We start from the raw sequence: 2,500 nt of genomic DNA, 5'->3' as shown, positions 1-2,500 counted from the left end.
GGTTGGTGGGTTGGTGAGGGGTTGGTGAGGGGTTGGTTAGGGGTTGGTGGGTTGGTGAGGGGTTGGTGAGGGGTTGGTTAGGGGTTGGTTAGGGGTTGGTGAGGGGTTGGTGAGGGGTTGGTTAGGGGTTGGTGAGGGGTTGGTGGGTTGGTGAGGGGTTGGTTAGGGGTTGGTTAGGGGTTGGTGAGGGGTTGGTTAGGGGTTGGTTAGGGGTTGGTGAGGGGTTGGTGAGGGGTTGGTGAGGGGTTGGTGAGGGGTTGGTGAGGGGTTGGTTAGGGGTTGGTTAGGGGTTGGTGGGTTGGTGAGGGGTTGGTTAGAGGTTGGTGAGGGGTTGGTGAGGGGTTGGTGAGGGGTTGGTTAGGGGTTGGTGAGGGGTTGGTGAGGGGTTGGTGAGGGGTTGGTGAGGGGTTGGTGAGGGGTTGGTTAGGGGTTGGTTAGGGGTTCAGGGCTAGTCTGCCCTTTCTACTGTCTCCCAGCTGCAGCTCCACACTCTTAGAACACAGGGTTCTAAAAGGGTTCTTCATTTGTCCCTGTAGGGGAACCCTTTGAAGAACCCTTTTGGGTTCTATTTAGAAACTACATCTAACCCAAAAGGGTTCTACGTGGAACCCAAAAGGGTTCCTCAAAGGGTTCCCCTATGGGGACAAATGAAGAAGAACATTTTTTTCCACAGATCATCTAGAACCTTCCCCTAGGTTCTCCTCACCTCTCTCATGTCTCCAGGTGGCTCTCTGGTCTCAGAGCTCTGTGTGGTTCTCTGTGTGGTTCTCTGTGTGGTTCTCTGTGTGGTTCTCTGTGTGGTTCTCTGGTCTCAGAGCTCTGTGTGGTTCTCTGTGTGGCTCTCTGGTCTCAGAGCTCTGTGTGGTTCTCTGTGTGGTTCTCTGTGTGGTTCTCTGTGTGGTTCTCTGTGTGGTTGCTCTCCTGACACAACTCCTGGCTGCTGCCTTCGCCTGTCATACCCTATCTCCTATCTATCTCCTATCTGTATCTCGTATATCTCGTATGTATAGTAGGGTTAACTGAGGTGGACCTAATGTGATTGTGGTTTCTCCTTCTCTCCTCTCTCTCTCTCTCTCCTCTCTCTCTCTCTCAGCGGTTGTTCCTGCTGTGAGGGACCCGTCAGTGGAGCCAGTTAGGAACACAAACCCTCCTCCTCCTCTGTCCCTTCCTCCCCTCCAGCCCCTCCCCTTCCTGTCCCTCAGCCAATCCTAGCCACCCAGGCCACCGTCGACGCTGGCTCCACTTCCTCCTCGGTCGGAGGACAGCAGATACTGTGGTTGATGCTGACACACACACACACACACACCCACAGACACACACACACACACACAGACACACACACACACAGACACACAGTGAGGTAACTGGAGGGAACCGTTGGCTTAGAAGAGAGGAGAAGAGAGGAAAAGAGAAGAGAAGAGAAGAGAAGAGAAGAGAAGAGAAGAGAAGAGAAGACACACACACACACACTACACTATTCTCTCTGACCGTGCCACACACACTCCGGTCTCATGATGATGTGTGAAGTGATGCCCACCATCTCAGAGGACGGGCGCGGGGGCTCGGGCGGGGGTCCCTCCTCTCCTGGGGGGTCCGGGGGGGTGGGGGGGCTGGGGGGGGCCATGGGGGGGGGCGGAGGGGGCTACGGCGGGGGGCGGGGGGGGGAGGCCCGGGGCGGTGGGGGCAGCGACGAGGGGGGCAGCACGGGGAACCTGGAGTCCCTGATGGTGAACATGCTGACGGAGAGGGAGAGGCTCCTGGACAACCTGAGGGAGACCCAGGACTGCCTGGGCACGGCCCAGCTACGCCTCAGGGAGCTGGGCCACGAGAAGGACTCGCTGTCCCGCCAGCTCTCCATCGCCCTGCCGCAGGTACGGAGGGGCGGGGGGGACGGGGGGGGCAGGGGTGGGGGGATGGGGTGGAGGGGTGGAGGGGTTGGGGGGAGGTGTTTGTACTTGTGTGTAGTTGCAGATGTTGGTGTGTGTGTGTGTGTGTGTGTGTGTGTGTGTGTGTGTGTGTGTGTGTGTGAGTGTGAGTGTGTGTGTGTGTGTGTGTGTGTGTGTGCATTCGTACGTGCATGCATACGGGTAGGTGTGGGAGTAGAGTGTGTTTGTGTTTGAATTTGTGCGTGTGTTCATGCATGGGCCTATACGTGCGTGTGTGTGTGTGTGTGCGTGCGTGTGGTGGGCATGCATGCGTGCGTGCGTGTGTGTTCATCATGTGTGCGGTCCTGTACGTGTTTGTGTGTGCGTGCGTGTGTGTGTGTGTGTGTGTGCGCGTGTGTGTGCGTGCGTGTGTGTGTGTGTGTGTGTGTGTGTGTGTGTGTGTGTGCGTGCGTGTGTGTCTCACAGAGAGACTAAGGGACTCCAGTGGTTTCCTCTCTGTCTCTAACTGCCTGTTCCTCTCAGCTCTGTTCAGCATCTTTGTTTCAGCTTCCCGTAGTGTTCCTTTACTGTCCTGTGGACCTCTAGGTGGCAGTATCTCTTCACTGTAATGCAGT

The 2,500-nt window shown here is 56.9% G+C and overlaps 1 protein-coding gene across 1 annotated transcript in view; it reads left to right on the top strand.

The window, feature by feature from the left end:
• Window positions 1–1,511: 1,511 nt before the first annotated feature.
• LOC310817122 (liprin-alpha-3-like) overlaps window positions 1,512–2,500 on the top strand; it is a gene marked incomplete at both ends in the record, with an annotated part of 6,921 nt that continues 5,932 nt past the window's right edge. Inside the window, one exon of the mRNA XM_083687559.1 lies at window positions 1,512–1,871. Within this exon, the coding sequence (XP_083543685.1) occupies window positions 1,512–1,871 (360 nt within the window). The remainder of the gene's footprint in view (window positions 1,872–2,500) is intronic.

Source organism: Argentina silus (genome assembly GCF_951799395.1).
Source record: "Argentina silus genome assembly, chromosome: 16".
Taxonomy (NCBI): domain Eukaryota; kingdom Metazoa; phylum Chordata; class Actinopteri; order Argentiniformes; family Argentinidae; genus Argentina; species Argentina silus.
The sequence above is the reverse complement of the archived record's forward strand: the minus strand, read 5'-3'. Positions and strand labels throughout refer to the sequence as shown.